This window comes from Lutra lutra, chromosome 1 (assembly GCF_902655055.1).
Source record: "Lutra lutra chromosome 1, mLutLut1.2, whole genome shotgun sequence".
NCBI classification, from domain to species: domain Eukaryota; kingdom Metazoa; phylum Chordata; class Mammalia; order Carnivora; family Mustelidae; genus Lutra; species Lutra lutra.
This window is the reverse complement of record NC_062278.1, coordinates 190,117,883-190,143,679: the sequence shown is the minus strand read 5'-3', so window position 1 is coordinate 190,143,679 and position 25,797 is coordinate 190,117,883. Positions and strand designations below refer to the sequence as shown.

General features: G+C 42.0%; 1 protein-coding gene across 19 annotated transcripts in view; it reads right to left on the bottom strand.

Moving 5' to 3' along the window:
- MAGI1 (membrane associated guanylate kinase, WW and PDZ domain containing 1) overlaps window positions 1-25,797 on the bottom strand; it is a 644,617-nt gene that overhangs the window by 126,646 nt on the left and 492,174 nt on the right. For all 19 annotated transcript variants that reach the window (XM_047747236.1, XM_047747238.1, XM_047747240.1 and 16 more), the window contains exon 3: window positions 4,257-4,376. In XM_047747236.1, the coding sequence (XP_047603192.1) occupies window positions 4,257-4,376 (120 nt within the window). The remainder of the gene's footprint in view (window positions 1-4,256; window positions 4,377-25,797) is intronic.

Here is a 25,797-nt window from a genome sequence, read left to right as displayed (position 1 = left end):
AAAGGCAGGGCTGCTTTGGTCTTCTGTCCTGTACATCACACCTCAGGCCATGAAATGACACCTGAGGCAAAGCAAATGCTCCATTACTACTTGTTGAATTGAACTGTGTACGCGTAGATAGGCTTGCTTGAACCCTGTACTGCCGGGAACGTACTGTCTAGTCCTATTCAGAGCAGCGCTAGTGAGATACCGTGCAGGGACGCTCACTGCCGCCCTGTTCACAAAGTACCCAAAATGGCGGGGCGGGGGTAACATCCTACATGTCCACCTGCAGGGGACGGGTCAGCATACACTGGGATACCCCACAGCATTTTGAAAGAGCAAGATAGAACTGCATGGGGCGATGTGGAAAGATTTCCAAGACACCTGAAGTAGGAAGGACAAGAATAGAGGGAAATGAACGGGAGTCCATAGGCGCATGCCCAGTGTGTGCATGTTTTCTGAACCTCTGCACTACACCCTTTCACCGTGGCTCCCGATGGGGAGGAAGGGAAGCAACTTGGACTTAAGTATGTTGACATTCTTTACTATAGTGAGGATTCCATCACCTACATTTATTACTTTTACTGAAAATGAGCAAAGTGGCTTGCATTAAAGTGTGTTGTGGGGGTACCTGGCTGGCTCAGTCAGCTCAGTTGGAGCCAGCCAGGCACTCCCAGTGGCATGAATAGCACGCAACTCTTCACCTCAGGGTCATAAGTTTGAAACCCACATTGGGTGTAGTGATTACTAAAATAAATAAATAAACTTAAGAAAAAAGTCTTTTCCTCTCTGGAACCAGCACAGGGCAAGAGAGAAAAAATCCAAACAGGAAAAAAAGACGGTGAATACCTGGGAAGTAAATAAAGATGTTTTACTGGCAAATGCCCTGGTTTACTGTCGAGCGGGAGGGAGAAGGGATGCACCACGGTGGCACTTTCTGACCACGGTGTGTGTAAATCTAAGAGCTGACGCTGATTGAGAGCTTACATGGGTCATACACTCTGCTCAGCTCTTTCCAATTATTGTCTCATTTAATCCTACCTGTGAGGAAGCGCTATTATTATCCTCATTTCACCAAAGGGAAAAGGGAGACAACAGAGCATTAAGCGACTTGCTGGAGGGTACACAGCTCCACTGCAAAGGGGCTGAAATTCCATCTCAGGCAGGGCGTTAGGCCAGCCGGCACGCTTGTCAGTGTCCGACAGACAGAGCTGTCGGGGCCCGTCCAAGGGAGGCAAGGGCAGAGAAGTTCTCTAAAGATCGAGACAGCTCTATTCCTTGGACGGTATCTGGCATTTCATAAAAATTCCATTTTGCTTCAAACTTATGAGAGTCAACATAATACACTTCAGTGGGTTCCAAAAATGTATGAGCTCTTTCATATAGTAGGGAAATTATACAGCTAAAAGGTCAAAGGCTGACAAACACAGAACAATCAAATGGCTGAAAAACGGACTGGGTTAATGCTGGGCATGAGAAGATTTCAACTCCAAACAATGCAGCAACGCTCACAGAAAGACGGTTCTATACGAGACGATCGGACACTCTCTGAAAAACGTTTCCCTGTTGCTACCCACCATGAAGTTAGGTCAAAGTGCAGATGAGTTATTTCTACAACTTTGTAGTTACATTCGGGATATTCTCCTTGGGGTTTGCGGGTAAGAGTATGAGGATGTGAAAGTCAGACTGAGCTGGGGTTGGTTCTAGGCTCCAGCATTCCAGCAGCAGTGGTACAACCTTAAACATATCCCTAAATGCTACTTGGTCTCAGCTAATCCATCTGAAAACTCCGTGATAACAGTTACCTCTGCCCAAGTGATACAATTAATTGTGAAACAAAGTGACTCCGCCTCTACATCATTTGTAATAGAAACAACTGGAGAGAATGACTTTCTCTTCCTTGTTTCCCTGACAAGTTGTTGTCTACACCACGTGCTTCGCTTTTCCAATCCAACACATACTCTTTGGCATTGCACAACCACTCTCACCCTCAACCTTTCCAAAAATGCAATTTTTTTTTTTTAAAAACATTAAGGGATTCAAGCTCCCCAGAAGGGCATAATAACAGATTCCAAATAAGAACAATTCACTTTCTGCTAATGAAAGAGGATTCACATTTGCCATATTCTCGGTCACGTGAATTTTTAACTAGATTCGCATTTGCAAGACAACCTTGAAGAAGCTCCTGGTGCGTCCACTTAGCCTCCTTCCCTCCCCTCACTGTAGGCTTTAGTGAATTTTCCTTGCACTGGGTTTTCTCAGACCCCCTCTCAGTTTCCCAGCCACCAGTCATATCGCAACACTTTAAGGAAACTGAGACAATTGATAATTAGCAATGCACTCAAGGGAAATACTCCTGTATTCACAATCAGAAATTTGATTAACATCTAAACACAGTCCAGTGTATATTCACAATTTGGAAATGAGCAGTAGGGACAAAGATAATGCTCTTCCGCCCCCCCCCCTCCAAAGAATATCAAACCATAATCAGTATAACTAAAATCCATGACCATTACTTAACCGTTAGCCACTGCCTGTGGAGAAAGGGCTATTATCATATCAAAGCTATATTATCCCTAATAAAATAATAGTCCACTTTGTACGTACATTTTGTTTTTAACAAAAAGAAAACAAACTACTACTTGAAAATGTCCTTATGATCACCAAGTAAATCTACTCTTGAAAACGTCCCTGTGATCACCAAATAAATCCAAATGTTAAAAGACAGTAAAGAAGTACACACAATAATTTGACCAAGTTAATAATCTGACCTAGTAAATTGGATATTATGCTCTTCTGTCTCAAATTATAACACTCAAAAGAGCAATCAAGCTACAATATTGTTTTCAGAAAACGTACATTGACTTTCTTCCCTACACTTGGCTTTGACCCTGCTATCCCATCTGGGGGATCTCATCCTATAGACTTATTTGCACTTGTGTGAAATGATTTATGCCTGTGTTATTCAACACAGTAGTGTTGTGAAATATTAAAAATCTTTATCCAATGGGAACTAGTTAAATAAATCATGGCCATGCTGATACAAAGAGATTACACAGCCATTTAAAAAACAAAACAAGTGCTCTATTACTGAAACTGTAAAGAACTATAAGACACTGTTAAAAGACCAAGGTGCCAAACATCATGTATTGTATACTACCTTTTTTACAAAATAGGGAAGAAATAAAAGCACATGCAGAGAACACAGGTTTATGTACACACATGGCACAGGTGTCCTTGTATTTACATAAAGAAATTTCAGAAGGGTGAGCAGAAACTCACGGCACTGTATGTAATATGGAGAGAAAGGAGAATCTGAAATTAGGCAGATAAAGATAGATATACAAAAGAGATTACTTATTTCATACTTTTGAGATATTGTGCTTCATGAACCATATATATGTACTATCTACTCAAAAAATACATTAAAAATCAATTAGTGCTTTAAAAAAATGACATTCTATTCCTTCAAGATTAAAACAACACCTGTTGGGCGCTGGGTGGTTCAGTGGGTTAAGCCTCTGCCTTTGGCCCGGGTCATGATCTCGGGGTCCTGGGATCCAGTCCCGCATCGGGCTCTCTGCTCAGCAGGGAGCCTGCTTCCCCCCGCCCCCGCTTGCCTGTTCTACCTGCTTGTGATCTCTCTCTGTCAAATAAATAAATAAAATCTTAAAAAAAAAAAAAAAAAACAAAACAAAACTACCTGCAAGGTCACATTTTGTAACTGACCATGATTCTTTTCCCTCTTTTTTTTCCTTTTTTTTAAAGATTTTATTTATTTATTTGACAGACAGAGATCACAAGTAGGCAGAGAGGCAGGCACAGAGAGAGAGGAGGAAGCAGGCTCCCCGCTGAGCAGAGAGCCCAATGCGGGGCTTGATCAGAGGACCCTGGGATCATGACCTGAGCCAAAAGCAGAGGCTTTAACCCACTGAGCCACCCAGGCACCCCTCTCTTTTTTCTAATACCATGCAAGCCCATACTACACAACAACACACACACTCACACACACACACGTATGTATAGTCTTCAATTAATAAAGGAGAAACCTCTTGGAGAAAAAAAAGAGCCCCCAAACTATTTTTAAACTATTTTTAAAGAGCACCACAAAGCCTTACACCGCATATTTTCTCCGTCTTAGTAAGGTGAACTGCAGTCTCCTACAGTTGATCAGACTCTGCTAGTTCACAAAACACTCCTGCCTGCATAGCTCTGGAGCCTCTCCAGAGCCCAGGACAGAGGCAGCCTCACGGCCCTCACACAGATACACTCACCTTCATAGGTGCCGACTTCCAGAAGGGTCCCGCTCTGCTCGAGGTCCAAGAACTCCTTCACAGTCAGAAAGTTATAGTCCACGCCAGGCACTTCTCCTTCTCTGGGAGATCGGGTTGTGCCTGCAGCCGACAAAACAGATGCACAAGACACCATCAGTCCATGAAAACAGGAAGCTCCCCATTCGGTTTGTAATTGGAATAACCTGTTCTGTAGGCTGGACAACCTAAGCCTGCCCACCCATCTGCCCAGACAGGGACCTGGTAAGGACAACTTTTTTCTAACAGCACAGCAGCCTCACTTCCACCCTCTCATGCTTGTGACCTTTGGATGGGAGCAAGAGCCACCCAAGCACCGCTGGGTAGCCTGGGGTGAGTTTTTATCATTTCTTAAAATGCACTGAATAAAAAAGGCAAATGGGATTTTAGACAGACAACATTCACAATCAGCAGCTTTTACGACTCCAGTAGATACTCAAAAGTTATCCACCTTAAGCTCACAGCCTAAGGGGTTTATATTTTTGACAAAGGCCTAAAAACGCCTGTGTTTTGAAGGATTTCCGGCAAGTTCCAATGTAATAAGCCCTTTGAAGAAAATGACACCCACTGCATAAACACATCACCAGAGAAATGCAATTGCTATCAGTGGTTGGCTATCTCCCAGGGATTAAAATCCTGCTGCTCTCTGTGTAATTAATAGGTTTGATGAAAAGAGGCCACCCGTAAGTTCCGACGGGAGAGAAGGGGCACTGAATTTGCTAGAAAATTCTCTCCTTGAGCATGATCGTTCTCTCAATGACTAATAAATACAACAATTCTTCTTATGAATAATGTAGGGTCTCTAGAGGATTTGAGTCACCCAGCTCAGGTGCTAGGCTCTGGGCCTCTCATTTTAGCTTAATCTCAACCAAAAGTGTAGAAGTAGTGTGGAAGGAATATGACTTACACACAAACCGAGCACAGAAAACAAATCAAGAAGCAATTATGCGGTGTGTGCAAGGAACCTCTGTTAAATACTATAAAGCCTCAAAAAAAAGCAAACCACAGGATTTCTGCTCTCAAGTTAGGTGATATGATCCACATAACTTGCTTTGCAAGGCGCCATACCTGTGCTGCTCTAAGGTCGATGTTTTCCTACATAATAAGCAGGGATTTTTCGGTATTCCTAAGGACTTAATAAGCAAGGATTTCCCTCTAACCCTAGAAACTTTAAAGCAATTCAATACCCAGCTGTATGTGCCTTGTGGCTCTAATGTTCTCCCAACACTTGTCTATGAGAATGATCATGTCTGCACACCTAACGGTACCATCCAGCATTTCTCTTAAGTCAAAAACAGAACAAAACAAAACCAACCACCAAAAAACCCAAAAAATCCCCCAAACCAAAAACAAGCCCCTCAACACTTGTCGCACACTTAACTCAGGATAAATACATTTTCAATGAGCCTGGTTTCTCTAATATCTGAAATCAGAGCTTTATAAATCGCCTCAAACTCCCCTGCTATGGTTGTATTGCATATGTTTGCTTCTCTGGAGCTTTCCGGTAAAGAAGCTGTGTGTATCCGGAAGTCCACTCTTGTACGATTTCCTGATTTGTTCCTATTTCGGGCTCCCCCGACAGATGATGACAAGCCCTTCAGGTAGCTTACAATTTTTAAATTGACATCTTTGATGTCCAACACATAACAGGTACTGCATTAACACAGAGAATACCAGAAACTGTAGCTGAGCAGGTGTCTGCAGTGGGAATGGTAAGTTCAAGGCTTGCCACTCCTCCCAACGTGTGGTCTTAGCAACTTAGGTCCTTGGCTTCTGTTATTACTTGGTTTCCTCATCTGTGACACAGGGATAATAATGGTACCTACACTATAGATTTGCTGTGTGTACTGAGTGAAATAAATCTTTTAGAAGACATAGCTCAATAATCATCAGCACATACGATAGTTTATGTCATTGTTAAAATGAAAGGAGTTGACAGGATGCTACAGTTCAAAGGCTATATATATATATATATATATATATATATATATATATGTATAGGCAAAGGGGCAAGGCAGGGATTATATATATATATATAAAATGTATGTTATATATATGTATATCTCATTACATCTCTCACTAGGTTTCATTTTATTCAATAACTATTTATTGAGGTCCCAATTCATGCTGGACACCAGTACAGGCACTGGGGAAACACTGGAAAATAAGACAAAGCCCCTACCCTAGTGAAATTTACATTTTACTATGAAAGACAGAAAACACATGTGTGAGTATAACGAAATTTCAGGTGGAAATCACCATAGGAAACATAGGTTAAAGTGTCTCAGAGCAATATAGGTTAAAGGGTTTAAAAATATCTTGGAAGAAGGAAGTCTGCCGGGGAGGAGGGAAGCTATTTCAGGACGGGGATTAGGGAAAGCCTGGCTAAGGAGGTACCACCCAAATGGAGAGCCCTGCCAAGGTGATGGGAAAGCATTCTGGGCAGGGGGAAGGGCCAACAACTCTGATGCAGGAAGAGGCAAAAAGGCCAGAGGAATAGTGACAGAGTAATGGAAAAGGGTTAAGGAAAGCCATAGCAAACACTTCATATTTTATCCCAAGGAAGATGAGAAGCCACTGGAGGGTTTTCAGCAGAGGGGTGGGGGGAGGTGTTTGTGCTAGGATTCATTTTAAAAAGATCATTGAGGGGCACCTGGGTGGCTCAGTGGGTTAAAGCCTCTGCCTTCAGCTCAGGTCATGATCCCAGGGTCCTGGGATGAGCCCTGCATCAGGTTCTCTGCTCAGCAGGGAGCCTACTTCCCCCTCTCTCTGCCTACTTGTGATCTCTGTCTCTCAGATAAATAAATAAAATCTTAAAAAAAAAATCATTGAGCTTGACAGAGAACAGGCTTTGGGCAGAGCAGGGGGAGGTGGGCACGAACAGAAGCAATGAGATCAGCGAGGTAGTGATTACAGGGTCCATGGGAGAGAAAATCAGGTCATGATCAAGAAGAATAGGGCAGAGCTAGTAAGAAGCCATCAGATTTCTATCATACATTGTGACTATTTCAAATAGCTGTGACACAGTCCACAGGATGGACGTATTACACTCATCAAGCCACACAGGGTCTATATTCTGAAGACAGAGCTTGTTGATGGGAGTAGATGGAGTGTGTAAGAAAAACAGAGGGATAAAGACTGACATCCCATTCTTTGACCTGGGCAAACGGCCTTGTGCCCTTCATAGAAATCAAGAAGACAAGGGAGGAGGTGGCTCTTATGGGAAAAACAGTCATTTAAACATTCATTAAAGTGTCTCAGAGCAATACAGGTTAAAGGGTTTAAAAGAATCTTGGAGGAAGGAAGTGTTTGCTTCGGGACATGTGAAGTCTGAGATGCCTATTAGACACCTAGATGCAGAGGGCTGTGTACAGCTGACCAGGTAAGTCTGAAGGTCAGAGTGCAGGTTGGGACATAAAATTGAGAGTGATCAGTAAACCACTGGCATCTGAAGGTAAAGAGAACAGAGATAATCTGGGAGGGAGGGGTAGTATACAAAATGAAAGCAAAAAGTTGGGATTGAACAATTAAAACCCTGTAATTTTCAGAAACAGAGAACGGAAGCGCTTCAAAGGAGACTAGGAGGTAGCAGTCAGCAAGGCAGGGGCAAAAGAAGAGGGTGTGAGGTCCTGGAGTCAAGTGAAAAAAGCCATTTAGCCTGCTACTGGGAAAACACAGTCTACAGCATATTGGGAAATCCCAGTGTGAGGCAAGAAGAGAAACTCTTTGAAACTTGCTTTGAAGGGATCTGTCCTAAATGTGTTCTACATGGCAACTCCACCTCCAGACCAAAATTCCATTACCTTCATCCATCTCCCATCCCCAGCCCCACCCTCTAAAAGATGAAGATAAATAAAACCAACAAAAGATTTGTTAGGTTTTTAAAGTCTTCTGAAACCAGACAATGGTTTTTTGGTGTGTTTTTTCCCCCCTCCTTGTTGAGCCATCTTCTCTTTCCTGTGTCTTTCAACCATGTTTTTAGAACCCATCTGTCATACTTACTTTAAAGACAACAGTCACCCCTGGGTCTTAATTTCCTGAAAGGATTCAAAATTATGAAGAACTTCAAAAATGCTACATTTTAGAAAAAAACATGAAACTCGTAGATACCATTTCCCATGTAAATAAATATGCTTAGTGGCCTTTGAGCTGCAGGAGAAGGAGATGGGGGCGGGTGAGTCTCCACCCACAAAACCTTCAGGGTTTATTACCCAGACAAAACCTTTCTACTCCACAGGCTAGCAGGAGGTTTACTCCCAGTTATCCTCTGAGCAACCCGCCCTGGGTCTGGGCCAACATGACCAGGCTCCATTCAGTGATGTGAGGGAGAAAAGGGCAGGGGAGGGGGCCCCGCCTCCTCTTTTCTTCTAGCAGAATGACAGGCTGCCGGCTGGACACACGCCTGGCAGATGGCATTTCAAAGGGTTTTCAGGAGCCATCTGGGGTGGGTACAATTATTACAAACCACGCTTCTAACAAAGCCCGAAGGGTTACTTCCTGGCAGAAGAGAAGTAAAACAAATTCTATCATGTTCCTCAGGGATAGCATATTAAAAAAAAAAACAATCAGCAGGCTGACAAACTGGGGTTTTCTACAGCCTACAACACTGCCTTCTGTTTGTCTAGCCAGAAATCGGGCCAACAATATCTTACAGTTATTAGCTTTAAGCAAATATGCGCAGTGCTCACCTCCTTGCCTTCAAAAAAACCAACAAACACACAAACAAAAACAGGAGTGAGAGATAAACAGTAGGAAAGGACGAACAGCATCCATTTATTGGATCCTTACTTATGTCCCAGGCGAGGTGTTAAATACTAAATCAATGTTACTATATTTAATTGTTACAAGAAATATAAAAGTAAGGACTGTCATTACACTCATTTTATTGATGAGGAAGCTGAGAGTCAGAGAAGGAAAGTAACTTCCGAAGGTCATGTGCACAATTAAGAAGGAAATTAACTGCCCAAGGTCATATAACAAGTAAGCTGAGCAGAGCTATGGTCTCTTAGGAAAAAAAAAAATCTCTTTAGATATTTATAGCAGCAGGGTTTGTAGCAAAAACAAAACAAAAAGACCAAAGCAAAAGCAGTCCTCCAAAATGAAAAACTAAGCACCCATACATATGGGAATGATTGAATGAAATATGGTAGATTCACACTCAGGAAATTTTTTTTAACTATGTGAAGAACAGGGAGATCTACACGCAATTACCAGAAAGAATGCCCATGATGTTCAGTTGAGTGATATAAACAAGTTACTGTGTAAACTTGAATAATATGTAAAATATTGCTGCATGTTATTGAAAAATAGAGAAGGAAGCCCTATGGATGCTGTATGTTTTTTAAATAAATAAATAGTTACGTGGATGAAATAATACTAAATCCTTAGCTGAGGTAACCTCAGGAGTGTGGGTTCAGAAATGGGAAGAGACAAAATGATTCTTTCAAGAACTCTCCGACTCTGAATTGTAGCAATGGGTATGTAGTTGTTCTGGCGTTTTATAAACTGAATAAAATTATTATTTCTGGGGAACTTATTTATTTATTTATTTATTTATTTATTTATTTATTTTGACAGATAGAGATCACAAGTAGGCAGAGAGACAGGCAGAGAGATAGGGGGAAGAAGGTTCCCTGCCAAGCACAGAGCCTGATACAGGACTCCATGCCAGAACCCTGAGATCATGACCTGAGCCAAAGACAGAGACTTAACCCACTGAACCACCCAGGCGCCCCTATTTCCGGGGAATCTTGAACAATCTGATTCCTGGATATCCTATTCCAATATCTTCCATATTAACTTAGTCCTTGCAAAAACATGCAAAAGAATTCAGGCTCCATGTGAATCAAGCAAACAACATGTTCCAAGGTTTCCATGTCACAGAAAGCCAACATTGACACTGACACTTGCCTTTATATAGTGGGTGGAAATATACTACATATAGAGGCATGTGGGTGGCAGACAGTTAAGCATCTGACTCCTGATTTTAGCTCAGGTCATGCTCTCAGGGTCCTGGTACTAAGACCCCTGCTGGGTTCCAAGCTGAGAAGAGAGTCTGAGGATTCTCTCTCTCTCCCTCTCCCTCTGCCCCATCCCCCAGGCTGGCTCGCACACTCTCTTTCTCAATCTCTCAAAAAAATTAATTTTTACTTAAAAAAAAAAAACTCAATCTGTTCAAGATTTACATAGAGTCCTTTTTCAGGGTTAAAATGCCTACAAGATTTCACCAAGGTGGTCAATACTATCAACCCTTAGCACCACCAGATCATAACTTAAATTAATTTGAGCTACGCCCTACTGAATGTCTCAGTATGAATTCGCAGTGCCTCCAAAAGTTCGCCTGTTAAAGCTTGAGAGGCTGATTGCTTCTTATGCACCTTTTATGGTTCATAAACTTTTAGTGTACCTGGCTTGAGTGACCCTTGCTGAGGAAATCAGAAAGTGACCTTCCTTATCAATGCTACAAATCATGGCTCTATACAGAAAGGAAATTAGATTTGGAGCTCACCAGCTCTCTCTTCTTAATCTGAAAATTCCCTTCAAATATCCAATTGAGGCAGCAAACAAAATCTTAGGGATGGGACACAACACGCCGGTTCCTCCTGCTATGTATACCCAGCACCATCCGGCTTTTGGGCAAGCTGTCACTCAGCACCTGTCCGAAAGGTCTCAAGGCCAGATTGCTAATAGAAGAATCATTACCCTTCTAAGATTAAATCGTTAATAGTCAATGGTTTCACCTGCTGTGAAATTAGTCTGGGTCCTGCTTATCAAAATCTAATAATGAGACTTCAAAAAAATTATAATTCCTTCAGCTACCTCCAATGTTAAAGAAGGATCATTCTATATAATAAAGCCATTATGTGCATTGCTTGAAATTCATTAGATATTTGGGGCAGGCTCATGCTGTTCATTTTTCCAGCTGATGGAGATGGAGCACCGTTGAATGTATTGTTCCCACAAATTCACCCAGTCACTACTCACACAAGCTTGGCCCTATCTCAGGACGTGCAGTCCTGTTTACTCAACATTTGACCTTCAAATCAAACTTTAAAAAAAAAATGTAACTGTATTTGTGTGAAAAAGAAATGCTTCACTGCCACCCAATGACTAGAAGAGTTTTTAAAAATCATACAAGACCAGAAGCTGCCAGTGGTACAGAGTTACTAGAACTCTCACACACTGCTGGGAAGGTTGCGACATGGTACCCCCACTGGGAAGAGAGTTTTGGCATTTTGCTACAAAACGAGACATAAATTCACAGTATGACCCAACAATCATGAAGGGAGACAGACCAATCCCAAGGATGTAAATCTCTTCATGCCCCAAACTGATTTAGAAACAACAGATCCACGAATGCATACCACAGTCTTACGTGTTTGATAGACTTGAAAAACAAGCAATTTTTCTATCACGCCTTGTATGCAGCAACAGGCCCCCAAACATGTCACTAGAATGTGGAGTTCATGAGATCTTCCTGGGTGTTTTAATAGAAACCACTCGATTTTACTGAAACTTTTGTTATCACCACACGAAGCATCCGAAAAGATTTGGGGACAGAAGTCAAACGGACCTTTTCTCATGACAGAATGTGCATTTGTTTAAAACAAGTCCACTCTGATTCTTCCTTGTGTCCTTTCAAATCTACATTCTTTGGGAAAGAGACTGAGGAAGCATAGCAAGGCTAGGCCATAGTATAGGACTCCTGAAAGTGTCTCTTGACTAAGGGAAAAAGAACAAAAATATCAACAGCCGCTATTTAGTGAGCATTTACTATGTGCCAGGGAATGGCCAAGTATGTACATCACAGACGACAGTGTCCTGATGCTTGGGTGAGAGCAAAGCTTGTTAGAATTGCCTCCCCCACCCTCCTCCTTCCCCCTCCCCTGACCCAGGCCAGCAGTTACTTACTTTCTTTCTCTTTCTTCCTTTCTTTCTTTTATGAGAAGAGAGAGAGCCAAAGGAGCAGTACTGAGACAAGAAATAGGGAATCAAGGGAGAATTTTTTTAAAAATTTTGTTTATTTACTTGAGACAGAAAGAGAGCGAGCATGAGAGGGGAGAGGGTCTGAAGGAGAAGCAGACTCCCTGCTGAGCAGGGAGCCCGATGTGGGACTCCATCCCGGGACTCCAGGATCATGACCTGAGCTGAAGGCAGACGCTTAACCAACTGAGCCACCCAGGCGCCCAGGCCAGCACTTTCTAATGCATGCTTGCACGCCTTTCATTCTCTTGACAATTATTTCTAAGGTGCTGGCTGGGGTCAGGGGATGGGGGTGAGCAAGATCCTTAGAAAGCTTAAAATTTGTGGGGGAAGAACAATAAACAATATGAAGGGGAAACTAGAAGACGCTCTGGGTGCTCCTATCAAAGGGAACTATTAAAAAGAAGACAACGAAGAAGAAGACCTAAAAGTGAGAAAACCCAGGAACAAGAGATGGAGGAATATGTTAAAGAGTAGGAAAAAATTCCAATGTGACAGGAGGAAACCCTTGAATGAGGCAGTCACGGCGCCCTGGGAAGGGCTACAAGTATCCGGTCAAACTCGGTGTGCGAGTGTGGAGGGCAGGGGGAGATGAGAAAAAAGATAGTGGAAGGAGGAGATAGAGACCCAAAAGGCTGGTAGTCTCAGATGTGACAGCTCAGGGGACTCAGAAATGGCATGGTCACAGGAATGAAACTGTCAGTGAGCAGCACACGTATGTACACACACACACACACACACACACACACACACACACACACACACACACACAAGCTGTGCTGTGTCTTCAACAGAAAAAGGTTGTCTTCAAAGAGCCCAGTGTCCGTTTGGGTTTGTGTCCAATCTAACTCGATGCCTCCTTACAAACAACGGAAACCATCCCTGTAGGGTATTGTAAAATAAAATAAAGAAGGGCTACCCAGGGGTGCCTGGCTGGCTCAATGGGTTAAAGCCTCTGCCTTTAGTTCAGGTCATGATCCCAGGGTCCTGGGCCCCTGTTTCTCCCTCTCTCTCTGCCTGCTGCTCCATCTGCTTGTGCTCTCTCTGATGAATAAATCAATAAAATCTTTTAAAAAAGAAAATAAATAAAGAAGGGCAACCTAATAATCCTAGGAGGATGGGAACCCAAATGTTGACACTGTTGACACATTATTGAATGCTCTACAAATTGCCACTCCTTCCTTCACTTCAAAGGAAGTCTTAGTGAGGAAGGAAGGTCACACATGGTGTGATGGTTGTTCATATGTTTCAACCTGACTGGGTTAAAAAATGCCTGATTACCTGGTAAAGCATGATTTCTGGCTGTGTCTGTGAAAGTGATTCCTGAAGAAATCAGCATAAAGACCACCCTCACCAGATACAGGTGGGCACCACCAATCTCCTGGGGTCTAATTAGAACAAGAAGGCAGAAGACGGACAAATTCACTCTGCTGGAGATGAGACACCATCTTCTCCTGACTTCACACTCTGGTGGGTAGGGGTTCTGGTTTCTGGGCTCTCAGAGTCAGATCGGGACTTACAGCTTTGTCTTGATCCCAGGACCCCGAAATCATGAGCTGAGCCGCAATCAGATGCTTATCTGACTGAGCCTCCCGGGTGTCTCCCCTCACCTTTCTATCCTGATCAAAACAAAGAATACTCAGTAATTACGTCTTGAACGGAATATTGCCACGCTGCTTAACAGCAGGTGTGTCAAGACGACTGTTGTCATGCCATCAATAACTCACATGCTTGGTATCAGAAGATCCTTTCAGGTTCCATCTTGCATGTAGCAACACCATATGACAGAGGCACAGGAATCTCATTAAAGAATCACACCTAAAACACTGGGAATAAATAAGGACTTGGCATTTGATCCACTGTGCTGATGATTTGAAAAAGTGGCCTAGATACCAGAGATGGAAAGCATCTGATCTGGTTTTCATGACCTTACTTCTAGCTTTACTCTCTACAACTGTGATTTAGGACAAAGAGAAACTGTTTCTGAGTGTCCGATCCAGGTGAATCACCAAGAGGAAGACAGCTCAGTAGCAACTGTTCAAATTATCGGTGCATGCTTCTCCTGGAGGCCAGGTGTCCTCTGTCATCAGAAGTCTGAACAGGTCACCTTTCAAGGAGATCCACGCAATGCCAAGGATGAATGGGGAGCCTGCAGACTGCTGAGTACACCCCATGATGATACAGAAAAAGGATATGTATTTGCCTAAGGAAGCCTCTGGCAAGCAACGGACTCCTGATAATAAACAAAGGCAGCAATTTTTCAAGAGGAAGGAACTCAATATAAGCAGAATCAGGTTCTAGTTCCAGCTCTGCCACTAAATTAAACTTTGTCACTGACCTTAGAAAAATCTCTTTAAGTGCAGTCCATGTCCTTGCCTGTAAAACAGGGAGGGTAACTGCTGTTAAGACTATACGTTCAGGGGCGCCTGGGTGGCTCAGTGGGTTAAGCCGCTGCCTTCGGCTCAGGTCATGATCTCAGAGTCCTGGGATCGAGCCCCGCATCGGGCTCTCTGCTCAGCGGGGAGCCTGCTTCCTCCTCTCTCTGCCTGCTTGTGATCTCTCTGTCAAATAAATAAAATCTTAAAAAAAAAAAAAAAAGACTATAGGTTCAAAACATTTTGTCCCCTGAGTGCCTGGGCTTCTTGGTCATGCCGCTTTGAAGAATGAAGAGGTAGACCAGAAGAAGGGTGGAGGGCAGCAGAGCAAACTTGATGGAGCAAGAGTACAAAGCTCGGGGCGCCTGGGTGGCTCAGTGGGTTAAAGCCTCTGCCTTCGGCTCAGGTCATGATCTCAGGGTCCTGGGATGGAGCCCCGCATCGGGCTCTCTGCTCTGCGGGGAGTCTGCTTCCCTCTCTCTCTGCCTGCCTCTCTGCCTACTTGTGATCTCTCTCTGTCAAATAAATAAATAAAATCTTTAAAAAAAAAAAAAAAAGAGTACAAAGCTCTAGGAGAGGGTGAGGGCCTGAGTGGGTTGCCCTCAGAGTTTCTGAGTTTGGGGGGTTTTCTGAGCTCTTCTGCAGAACTATCTGAAGCAATCAAGGCTTTGGTCCCATATTTGAAGTGATTATCTCTGTGCTGATGGTCTTTTATTTGCTGACATCTGGGGGCTTATGTCATAACTGCCCCTTGCCCATGATAATCGACAAATGCTTTGTGGTTAACTGTCTTATTTTAGGACGTTTTGCAGAAGTCATTTCTGCAAGGGCTGCGAAGCAGAATGTCAGCGCAGTTCCATCTAAGCCGCGAAATGGGATGTTAGTGCTGTTTATTTGAGCTGTCCTGACTCCATATTTTCTTGTTGGGGACCCTGGCCCAGACTACCTAACTGTCCAACCAACTCCTAACATATGTATCACAGAATCCTAATGAGATAACAAATCAATTGTATTCATAGTAGTGCCTGGGTGGCTCAGTGGGTTAAGCGTCCACCTCTTGATTTCAGCACTTGTCATGATCTCAGGGCCCCGGGATAAAGCCCCACATAGGGCACCGCGCTCAGCAGTGAGTCTGCTTGAGACTCTCTCTCTCTCTCCTCTGCCCCTTTCCCTGCTCAAACTCACCTTCTCAAATAAATAAGTCTTTAAAAATATTTTTGTTCATTACAAAAGTCTGAACTTAGGCTAATATTTATACTTTATATGCATTGACTCATTTAATCCTTCTACCATCCTTATCTACTAAGTACCATTATCATCCCCACCACACAGATAAGAAAAGTACACAGAGAGATTTGGTGACTTGCCAAAAATTACACAGCTGGTAAATGATAGAGGCAAGATTTGAACCTGGGATCTTGTGGCCACCGAGCAATGAAAGTTCCTGTGTGCAAGGAAGACACTGGGGAGAGAAACAAACTGGTGGGGGGAGGGAACAGGTGACTCTCCAGAGTTCTCCACCTGGGGCGGGGGAAATAAATCATTACATGGCCTCATCAAAGAAGGCTAAGGGGGATGATGAAGTTGAGTGTGTGTGTGTGGGGGGAGTGGAGAATGCTTCTCCTTCATGACTTCTTTGATCCCAAACCCAACTTTCAGGAGCCATGTCTTACTACTCTTTTTTTTTTTTTTTTTTTTTTTTTTTTTTTTTTTTAAGATTTTATTTATTTGACAGACAGAGATCCCAAGTAGGCAGAAAGGCAGGCGGGGGCGGGGGGATGGGGGGGAAGCAGGCTCCCCGCTGAGCAGGGAGCCCTACTCAAGGCTCTATCCCATGACCCTGGGATCATGACCTGAGTCGAAGGCAAAGGCTTTTACCCACCGAGCCACCCAGGCACCTGTCCATGTCTTACTACTCTTAAAGAGAATGAAGTAAATTGGGCCAGAATCCAGTGAAGAGGGGAGTTAGGCAATAACTTGAAACTAAGTATTAACTGCTCTTTCTCTTTTACGTGGGGGAGGGACCTCTGGCACTATAAATTCACGGAAATCCTGCATTCATTAAAAACAGGAATGTGAAAATTCTCAAGCTGTCATTGATTCATTTTAAACATCCAGCATTCAGGAAACAAAGGATAAGAATCTCCAACACTAGATGCACGCTTATCAAAAATCAACTTTTGAGAATTATCTTTAGGCATTTTTGTTCAGAAAGGAATTCCGGCCATCAGTAATGCTATATCTTAGTACTAAAGGCTGTCTATGATAAAGGGGATTATGTCGGATAGGCTTTGTCCATTATGACAGATAATACTTTTTACTTTCTCCCAATTAATGACAGCAACTGTCTGTATAAGATGGAATGAATGAATTCCAACAATCTACACCAGATAATTTCAAAAGCAAATGTGAAAGAAAATTATTATTTTGGTGAAAAGCTATAATTAATTAAGAATATCAAGTTTCCAGAAATTAGGCAACTTTGTAAGTCCAATGCTGAATGTTTCTAATATGTGGCAGCTTTCCTTTCTTTAGCTTAAAAAACCAAACAAACAAACAAAAAAAAAGAAAAAACAAAACAAAACAAAAAACCAACAACAAGAGTGACTGCTAACAGGCATGTGGTTTCTTCTGAAGGTAAATGAGAATGTTCCAAAGTCCATTACAATGGTAGCATGGTTTTAGGAATACAATAAAAATGCTGAATTGTGCACTTTCAAGGAATGAATTTTACAGAAACAGTACTGTGTATCAATAAAGCTGTTAATATTATCCCACAGAGATACAGAGGTAAATACACAGTGGTCTCTGTCCTCAAGGATATTACAATTTAGTACAGGAGTTGTTATATTTCTACGAACACAATATGTGCATTCTGTAACAATTTGACAGCTGCTTCCCTGACTCCTCCCAATACACAAACCAAGTGCAAGTGTGAGATCAGGAATTATTGACCATGTTATGTCATTTCCCTAAAAACTGCAGGCGTCTAGAGTTCTCCCAGAATGACAAGATAAATTGTTATAAAAACTAAAATCAGACTTGGTGAGTTCAAATTCCAGCTCTTAACATTTACAAACTGTGCAACCATAGCAAAGTGAAATATTTTGGGCATTGGTGTCCTCATCTCTAAAATGGGAGGAATGATAGCATCTCCCTCAGAAGGACACATATAAAATGTGGAGCCTGCTCGGAATATGAATTCAACAAACACTGGCCATCAGGAGAGAAGCGTCAACACTACAGCACACTCTGCTTCTAAGGGAAACAGCTGTGAAAGAAAGAAAAGAAATGAGATATTGGTCATTCATTACACTGCAAACACGGAACTCAGGTTTCCTACACATAATACCCAATTCAGTTCTCCGCAGTGGGCCTTCTCCCCTGATCTACACAAAATCTTCTGTCCTTAATCACCACCTTTGAAAACCTCTCACATGAATGTCCAGAACTTCTAATCACAACTCGTTGCATTATCTTTTGATAGGAAATCACAAAGTCGGGGCGCATGGGTGGCTCAGTCGGTTAAGCAGCTGCCTTCAACTCAGGTCATGATCCTGGGGTTCTGGGATTGAGTCCTGCACTGGCTCCCTTTGTGGCGGAAAGTCTGCTTTCCTATCTTCCCCTGCCCCTCCCCCCCTGCTCATGGGCACCCTCTCTCTTTCAAATAAATAAAATATTTTAAAAAAATAAAGAAATCAAAGTTAACAAAACTAAACATCATAATTTTTGTTAATCATTTATCATGAAGCACCGGCATCCACCTATAAGAAAATGCCTATTGCTGAAAGACAGTGTTGGAATTGGAGGACCTCAAGTCCCCTAATTCTGAGGTATCACGTTATTATTCAGATGATTAACTCCTTCTAGTTGAAAGGATGTAACTGCTGGATGGGACAAATACTATATGGCTGAATATAAAGAGAGAAATCAATTTATGCTTAGTACCAAAACAGAGCAATACTAAGAGCAATTCAAGATGGATATATTAAAATAAAAGGGGGGGGTTGCATTGTTTTCATAAATACATTGGTTCTCAGTTGACATAGGCATGATAGTTCTTGAAGCCTTCGCGAATTGACAGCCAGTCCTCACCTGTACCTTTTACTTTGGCTCCCATCAAGTATACATTCTCCTACGTCAAAGCAAACCAGGGGAGTATTGTGTAACATGGGCTATGACTTGCTACAAGAAGAAACGGAAGTTAGCTATCACAAGAAGCCTGTACAAAAGAGAGTCTACAGCCCTACTTACATTTCTCCTTACCATAAACACACAGAAGTATAGCCTGTACAGTATAAAGGACAACAAAGTGGGAACAGTAAAATTTCTAGGATATCTCAGCATTGTATGGAAGGGTCACTGAGTGGAGAACATAAAAATTGGCAATTTCTTTCTCTTCTTTAACAGGTGCTTCCCTCCCACCCCTTTTCCATACAGCATTCATCTTGCAAAGGCTTTACTGACACCCAAAACTCTTTTCATATTCAAAGACTGTCTTCAGAAAGACAAAGAACTGTGAGTAATGTGAACATCACTTAAGGGTGGGTTCCCAGGGAGTTGACTTCACTCCTGGGACTCTGCTACTGTTCTCCAGCCACTTATGCTGTTCCCTCATTAACGATGACATCAGCAGATTCCCAGAAAGCTGAATTACTCCTCTGACTGACTTCTTCCCACCCTGAGACTATCCATTACTTTATCTAATGCTTGCCAATTATCTCCATAACTATAAGTCACGAGCAAAAAAAAAAAAAAAAAAAAAAAATGGAGTTGGTACAACTACAAAATGATCTAGAGCCAGCTGATTAACTATTACCCTCATTTCGATTAGTTCACTTCTCAATGAGCAATTACAGTCTCACATTTATGTAGGACCTCTCTCACCACAACTCTTGTTCATTTAATGTTACAGACTACAATTCCTAGACAGCTGAGTCATAGAAATTATTTTTCATTCTTAAGCTAAATTAGGTAGCTTTTGGAGGTGAAATTAAAACCAATTATTAATGCTTCTAAACATTTGCTTGGAAAATGGAGATGGCGATGCACATACACCTGTGCTGATAGGATAATCTGAAAATCCTGTGTGTATTCAGACGGACTTTTACAAGAATTATTTCATTACACCACTTTGGGAGGTCTCAAAGGTCTTAGAAAATGGCCAGTTTTTAAAAAGGAAAATCAGGTAGAAATCTTCATTCTTATAAGTTACTTAAAATAATTATTACATTAAACAATATATTATTCTATGCTTCCTAACAGAAACTGGCTCTTTTCAAGCATCCTTATTTCAGAGACGTCAGGTGGGTGAGTGGGCTGCCTTCTAAGATGGATACAGCATGTTAAGCCTACAGGATTCTCCTTAACCCAAGAATGCAAATTATGCCCTTGTCAGCTATACAACTGATTCCACTATGAGTCCAGATCAAATCAAATCAAGGGTGAAATCAATGACTGTTATTGGAGACAGAAATTTTAAAAATCAACTCATGAAAAGTGAATGGCATCTTAGTTGAGACATAGGAACAATCTCTTAGAAAACATGGCATCGTTTTACTTGTTTGTGTTTTATTTTACACATATTAATTAAATGCCGTATCACACGATTATTATTGGTCCTCACCCTTGGGTTTCATCTAATTTGTCATCCCTGTCAAGACAGCCTGCTGATCAAGGGCAAAGGGAGGGTAGAGGCAATCTTTATTTCCTTCATTTAGCAGGAGGCTAGGACTGCCATTAGCTTCCTGTCAGCAGGTGAAGACCTGCTGATGTGATAGATGATTCTGGAGTTCTTACAAGCAGTTTTCACCACATACCTGCTTCTTAACCTATTTACCCAGAAGTTACACTCTCATCTTGTGGGAAAACCACATTTTTTCCCAGAAGGAACAAAGAGTCGAAGTCTTTAATAAATCCAGAATCCACTGCCATAGCGTTCTACAGCCGTGGCTTCTTGAAACAAAACAAAACAAAATTTTTTTAAAGGGTATTTAATTGAGCCACCTGGGAAATCCAGAAAGCTGTTTCTACCCTCAACATGTAATACATGTTCTATCTAAGAAGAGTAATAAGAGATTAAAGCTATTCATTTTAAAAGAGACATTACAACATTTGTACAAGAAAATTGTTATTTTATGTAGGTAAAACAGGAAATGAGGCACTTAAGAGGAAAGAGTGGTTCTCTAAACCATTCAATGAATACCAACTAATGTCAATTAATGACATTTACACCAAAATACATGGAAATGGAAAAGAGAAGATTCACAGAATAGGGCTTGATCAAATTTTGAGGAGAAGTGGCTAACTTTAAAATTAATAACGTCAATGCCTTCATCATCTCTTCAGATATAAAAAGTACCTGCTGCAAAAAAAATCTAGAACCCATCAAGGAGCACAAAGAAGACAAACATCCCCACCAACCAGATAGGAACACACTCTCAGTAGCGAAGTGCCTGAAGTCCCCAGTCACCACAGCAGCTCAGGGATGTAGGCCTGGAATTCTGAGGGAAATTCTCAGCCATCAGAGCTGGACTGAGCCACTGCAGGAATCCCTGTCAATCTACAATCTACACTCAACAACCGTGGGCCCGTGGTTCACAAGGAGAATGCACTGCTAGTTTTCTACAACCATGCTCGCACACCTGTCACACAAATCCTGAAAACGAGGGTGATGATACGTCATCAAAGTTTATTGGAGAAGGGAGTACTGATGGATCCCAAATTTAGAAATCTTTACATGGGGTCCAGGGATTGGGACAATAAAAATTCCAAAATTCATCAAAAGCAGGAGAAGGAAAAGAAGGAAAAGCAGCAGCAACAGGAACAGGGGGTTGAATTACTAATACAAGTATACTATTATCACAACCACAACCAACTATTTATTCAGCACTTACTATAAATCTCAATAGAATTGCGAGCATTGTATTAATATTCCAACTTCTCAAACCCACAAACAGGATCGGAAAGGGTATATTACTTGCCTCAAACCATCACGCAGTTAAAGACGGGGCCTTAACACTCTTAATTCTGGAAACAAACCCCCAGATTTCCTGACTCTGGGGTCTAATCTCTAAAATTCAATACCACATGCTTCATGTCACACTCTGTATCTGCTTGTTCTTAGAAAACTCCAGGCAGGATCCTGCCTCAGGGCCTTTGCACTTGCTGTAACTACTCTCCATCCCTACCACACTTTTGTCCCAAGTGGCCACTCTTTCACCAGACTGCCTCATGATTGCTCCCAAATCTCTTTCAAGCATTTGCTCAAATGTCACTGCTATGGACTGAACTGTAACCCCCCCAAAATTCATACTGTGAAGCCCTCATTCCCAATGTGAAGCTATTTGCAGGTAGGGACTCTAGGAGGTAATTAAGTTCAGTCGAGGTCATGAGTATGGGGCCCTCAAGACAGTATTGCCACCTTTAAGAACTCTCCCTCTCCCTCTCTCAGATTCTCCCCCCCACGCCATTCCTCGCCCTTCCTCAGATTTTCGCAGTCTCTCACATCACTCTGCCCCAGATTTCAGCCTAAAGGCCACTTTGAAACTGAACCCTTCCCTGTCTCTAATTCTCCTTCCTAGACCACTGCATATTTCCTTCATGGCACTCTCCACACTGTAACAGCTTATGTAATCTGCATACTGGTTCGCTTTTTCTTTGACCAGAATATTAACACCCCCAGGACTAGGGTTATGTCTGTGCCACCTCATCCGCAGTGCCCAGGACAGCCTGGGTGTGTAGGGGTTGGCACTAATTTGCTGAAAGAAAGGTACACTGAGTCTTATCTAACATCCTAAGACAGTTAAGTCCTTTGAATGTTTCCGAAAAAGGAAAAGGAGAGGAGATGGGAATTAGTGTTCTCAGGGAAATCCTGCACCCTCGAATCCCAACAGATTTAATCCCATAGCATTATGAAATAGTAAGTTATAGTCAAAAATTAAGATACTTCAAAAACATCAACACTATGACTATTTAAACCTGGGTTGAAATCAAGTTCCTCCATGTATTCAACAAATCCTTACTAGACATTTGCTATGTGCCAGGTATTGTTCCAGGTACTGGGACACAGCAAAAACAAACAAATAAAATAAAATAATAAAAAATAAATAAACCAGTCTTCGTCCTCATAGGGTTTATACTCTAATGAGTGGAGATACACAATAAATAAGCTGATACGTATGAAGTGTGCCACTCAGCGTAAGGGAGAAAAAGAATAAGAATGGTAGGAAATCGTGGGTAATGAAAGTGGAGTTTCAACGTCCTAGGTTTGGAAATGCCTCACTGAGAAGGTCTAAAGGAAGGGAGGGCAAGGGAACAGAAAATCAGGAACAGAACACTAAATGCAAATGTCCTGAGGCAGAAACGTACTTGGTTCCTGAATTACAGTATGGAGGAGAAACGGTAAAACGTTAGATCAGAGAGATGATGAAGACCCAGTAGCACAAGCAGATGGAGGCCACCGTAAGGACTTCAGCTGTTGCTCTGAGTAAGATGGGTTACCCCTCAGTGTCTACGGACCAGGAGGGAAAGAGGAACAATCGTTAAGAGGCTGTAATAGTAAGTGAAGTAATAGACTGCGATAGGGTCAAAGAACCACTGATCCTTCCCATTCAAACATGGAATCCAATTCTCCCCTGGAATGTGAATCAGCTCAATGACGTGCTTGGCCAAGAGAATATGGAAGATGTGATGCTTGTGTCATGCCCAAAGCTCCCCAGAAGAATTCCTGCCAAATTCTGATTTGGTTTCTTCGACTATGTGCTCTAGAAATCCTGCAGCCATGCTAACAGGAAGCTGGAGAGACCCATGTGGAGAGGAACTGGCGTCCCCAGCCAACCACCCCAGCTGCTCAAAATCACTTTCTAGCATTCCAAGACTTTGAAGACCCCTGAGAACAGTTAACAAGTAGGATTCTACCAAGTCCTTGTGACAAGACCAAACATTCCCACAAGACACAACTCCTGACAGATCTCTTCCATTAAAACATTTTCTGTGCCCTGGAATACAGACGGACCCACTTGGTTACAATGGTGTCTTGGTTGACTCTAAGGGGAACATACACAAGTTCCCCCAGTGAATGGGAGCCTAACTGCAGATTCATGATCAAAATAACTGCTTTTCACTCTTTTTAAGTCACTAGGTTTTGAAGATGTTTGTGACATAGCAAACAGGTAACCAGAACAGAATCCGTGACAGCTTGGGCTAGCCGTAAGGCCATAAAGAAGTTCCTAAGCATGTACTTGGGAGACATTACATTAATAGAATTAAGAACCCGAGCTTTGGGGCACCTGGGTGGCTCAGTGGGTTAAAGCCTCTGCCTTCAGCTCAGGTCATGATCCCAGGGTCCTGGGATCGAGCCCTGCATCAGGCTCTCTGCTCAGCAGGGAGCCTGCTTCCCTTTTTCTCTCTCTGCCTGCTTCTCTGCCTACTTGTGATCTCTGTCAAATAAATAAATAAAATCTTTAAAAAAATAATAATAACCTGAGCTTTGGAGTCAGATTTGTATCTGAACTCAACTATGCCACTTCCCAGGTGACCCTGGGCAAATAACTTGATTTTGCTGAATCCCACTTCTCTCATCTGTAAACTAGATTAATGACAGGGCCTAGTTCCTGAAGATATTGCCAGGTTATGCTGAGATAATGTACGTAAGATACTCAGCCAGTGCTTGCCACATAATGAGCACTCCTAAAAAAAGAAAAAAGAAAAAAGAAAAAAAAAAAAAAAAGCTAGCAAAAGGATTGATCTGTCACTCTTGTTAAAACGGCAATATAGCACAGAACATTCTGGAAACAGAAACTGTGGGACGACTTCCTGATTTCCATTACATCACAAAAAGAATTCATCCCAGGGGAATAATCAACCACAGTCAACTACCTGTCTTGTAAGAATGAAGAGTGTTTACGAAGACGTCATATGATTATCTGCCAGTTTGCTTGTCAAGAGCCTCTCGTGACGGGTGAAACACGGCAGTAATGGAACGACCTTACTAAATAATGCCAACTCTCAGCACAAGACCTTCCCCCAATTTTAAGACCATCACATCTATTTGGGCAAAGAGTTCTGCCAACTCAGTGGACAGCTATTACAACGCCCATTTACGAGACTCTGTCAATTTATAAAAGAAAAGATCATGATTTTATCATTGTGTCCCAACTCGTGCTGCTTCTCAGGAGGGCAAACTCTTGATAAAAAACCCTGGGCACGAGACGTAAGCTCCACCACAGTGCGGAAGGGACTCCAAACCCACGGATCGCTTTACCACTTTATTAACCTGGGCTTGATAACAGATCGCTGTTTGAGATACTCTCCTCCTATTTCCATTTTATTACAGAGATTACGCTGAATAGAGAGCTGACTCCAACAGGAAACCTCTCTCTGTGGCACTAAGCCAGAAGCAGTAAAATTCTGACCCAACAGCTATAGCAAAACAGAGAAGCCTACTCCACATATCTCTGCATGAGACAAGCAGCCTGTGAGATACATCGCTGGACGGACACTGGAAAGGAATGTTGCTTAGAAAAATATCAATAGCCCGTGATTCAGGAGCAAGTACAACAGATGTTTAGAATTGGTTTAATAAATATTTAAGTATGTGAACCGACATGCCATTAGTTTGTGAAATATAGGTTTCAGAAAACATTGACTTGACGCCTATATTACTTACTGAGTAAATACAAAGTACAATGAATATTCATGAACAAAGAAAATTCACTGTTTTAATGTAAATAGGCATACCTGAGTTCCTGAGTGATTAGCTTCCTATCTGCCGGTTCCTAGATTATGATAAATGTTATACCCCTTACCATATGTTAATGAGTAATTTAAGGCACAAGAGCTTTTATGAAGAGTCAAGTTCTCATTTCAAACTGCAAAATGTTGAAATGCATTAGGAAGTCATTATAGCTTAAGAGTCATAAACATCATTTTTACCAAGAAGCCACCATTTATCTGTAGAAGCATAAACCAAAGGTTTTTTTAATTTTTATTTCTAAAAACTGGTAATGGCTATTAATCTTACTGCTTATTTCAATAGGACCGAATGTCTCTGGGATGTTACTCTATCATTTCCATTGTTCTTCTTTACAGCGACATAAGCTTAAGGTAGCAATGGGTACAGATAGGTAGCAATTACGAGACAGGAA